This window comes from Limulus polyphemus, unplaced genomic scaffold (assembly GCF_000517525.1).
Source record: "Limulus polyphemus unplaced genomic scaffold, Limulus_polyphemus-2.1.2 Scaffold6245, whole genome shotgun sequence".
In the NCBI taxonomy this organism is placed as follows: Eukaryota; Metazoa; Arthropoda; class Merostomata; order Xiphosura; family Limulidae; genus Limulus; species Limulus polyphemus.
This window is the reverse complement of record NW_013671855.1, coordinates 55,687-58,197: the sequence shown is the minus strand read 5'-3', so window position 1 is coordinate 58,197 and position 2,511 is coordinate 55,687. Positions and strand designations below refer to the sequence as shown.

Sequence of the window (2,511 nt, the reverse complement as noted above, 5' to 3'; positions counted from 1 at the left end):
CCACGTTAATTATGATAAAACAGTAGTCTATCTGGAGTTATAACCCACGTTAATTATGATAAAACAGTAGTCTATCTTGAGTTATAACCCACGTTAATTATGATAAAACAGTAGTCTATCTGGAGTTATAACCCAGGTTATTTATGATAAAACAGTAGTCTATCTTGAGTTATAACCCAGGTTAATTATGATAAAACAGTAGTCTATCTGGAGTTATAACCCAGGTTAATTATGATAAAACAGTAGTCTATCTGGAGTTATAACCTACGTTAATTATGATAAAACAGTAGTCTATCTGGAGTTATAACCCACCTCTTCTACTTGCAGTAATCAATCACCCTAAAGTTACTTGTTACATCATCCACTAACGACACTTCGTCTGCGAAGTATTAAATACATTTCTTTAGACTATCAAAGTGTAGAACACCGTAGTTTTATAACTGATATTATTATATATTTAAGCTATGTCGTCTACACGGCACTAAAGACGTTTCTATTTGAGAATTTTATCATTTTTTCTTAGGCGTTTCAAAACGTTGCGGAGAGAAAACTGTTGTTTTTTTTGTGTTATTATATTGTAAGCGTACAAATATCACTCCAAACATCAAACATAGTTTACTAAAGATTGCTTAAGGTCTAATCTTGGAATATTCAAATAATAAAAAAACAAAAACACCCAAGAGCTTACAGCACAAATGTATGGAAAGTTCTTCTCGCTGGTAAGCCTACTATCCAGACCCAGCAAGACGACACTGGTATACGTCAACATACAGCCTATAATGATGAGGTTGTTCAGATAGGGACTTGACATCTTGATGTTCCTACAGCATAGAAAACTGACATTAAACGATTCTTTACACACGCGTTACATGTGTAATCAGACAAATACAAATAACTATTTAAAAAAAAAATCAAAACAAAACCTAGACACTTGATCAAAATTATCCAGTTTTCAGATTGTATCAGTGTTTCTGGAATATTTATCAGACAGAGAATATTAATTCTTTAATCAATAATTTCTTCTTGTTATTTTCAATTCTATTTGAGAAATATAATTAAATTTACGTACGATTTTTTGAAGCGTCCCCCTTCCCCCTTTTTTTTTTTCCTCTCTGTATTTGATTTTATGAGTGAACAACAATTGGGTTTATAAAATTGATAACAAATGTACCCGAGCTTTGCTTTGCGCGGCATTCATTTTGTTGGCTTCACGGTAATGTTGGGACGAGTGCGCGTGTGTGTGTCATTCGCTATGCAGGTTTACCGGAAATTGGCGATCTACTACGCGCGGCATTAAACGTCACTTCCGTTTGGAGTCGGCATACATTGAAATGGTTACCAGACAACACATAAACCGTTCCACCGATTTTGAGTTCATTTAAAATGGACATTTGGGAAGGGGGTGGGGGTGTCCACCTAAGTTCATCTAACAACTTTAACTGAAATCGATTCAGCCAATTATCACAACTTCAACTTGTGAAGTCGAGACGCCAGACAGACTGACAACCTTACTTTATACATACTAGAAGAATTACCCACCCTCCAGAGCAGGTATAACTGCTAGTTCCTGTGGAAGGCTATTGGACTGGCAACCTTTTCTGGAATTGTCTGACAGTTCTACAACAATGTACTCATATTTGACATTCAATAATGTTCACCATCCTTGGGAAAAAAGGATTTTATTGAAATTGTAGTTTAACAATGAGCTATCATCACAGTATTACATCACAGAGTAGATTTTATTGAAGTATTTCTTTGTAGACACAGTTATCAATGAAAGTGTCTTGCTTTTCTGTTGCAACACTCACGAGATGTTCACTAAAGAAATATAAATACTTTTTGTAAGTTTGTTTTTTGATTGTTTTATATTTGAAACTTACTCCTTTGTGTGTAACTTTTATTGGTTAAATCTGAAACATGTCATTTTTGTGGAAATTTTAATTGTTTTATTTATTGCTCAGCTATAAAAATATTACCCAGTTATGATTGGTGCGGTAGTTTGGGACGTACACATCACAAGCTCCATTATAATAATATATATATATACGTGTATATATTGGTAAACGATCACTGTTTCGTTACTTAAGATGTAGACACGAGATTAACAGAAGAATACTAAGAACCTAGGCCTATTCTTTGTTTACCTGATACTGTTCAGCTTCTTCCTACAACTCATCAGTCTCAGACAACTAACTCTTGTTTCCGGTAATTTATTTAGTCATTAAGTTTAGGTTTTGTTTAGTCATTAAGTTTAAGTTTTGTTTAGTCATTAAGTTTAGGTTTTGTTTAGTCATCAAGTTTAGGTTTTGTTTAGTCATCAAGTTTGGGTTTTGTTTAGTCATTAAGTTTAGGTTTTGTTTAGTCATTAAGTTTAAGTTTTGTTTAGTCATCCAGTTTAGGTTTTGTTTAGTCATCAAGTTTAGGTTTTGTTTAGTCATCAAGTTTAGGTTTTGTTTAGTCATCAAGTTTAGGTTTTGTTTAGTCATTAAGTTTAGGTTTTGTTTAGTCATT

At 33.3% G+C, this 2,511-nt stretch overlaps 1 protein-coding gene across 1 annotated transcript in view; it reads right to left on the bottom strand.

The window, feature by feature from the left end:
- Nucleotides 1-688: 688 nt before the first annotated feature.
- LOC106473519 (gamma-aminobutyric acid type B receptor subunit 2-like) overlaps nt 689-2,511 on the bottom strand; it is a gene marked incomplete at its 3' end in the record, with an annotated part of 47,728 nt that continues 45,905 nt past the window's right edge. The window contains exons 10-11 of the mRNA XM_022401939.1: nt 1,536-1,608; nt 689-821 (exon numbers count right to left, since the gene is read on the bottom strand). Of these exons, the coding sequence (XP_022257647.1) occupies nt 689-821; nt 1,536-1,608 (206 nt within the window). The remainder of the gene's footprint in view (nt 822-1,535; nt 1,609-2,511) is intronic.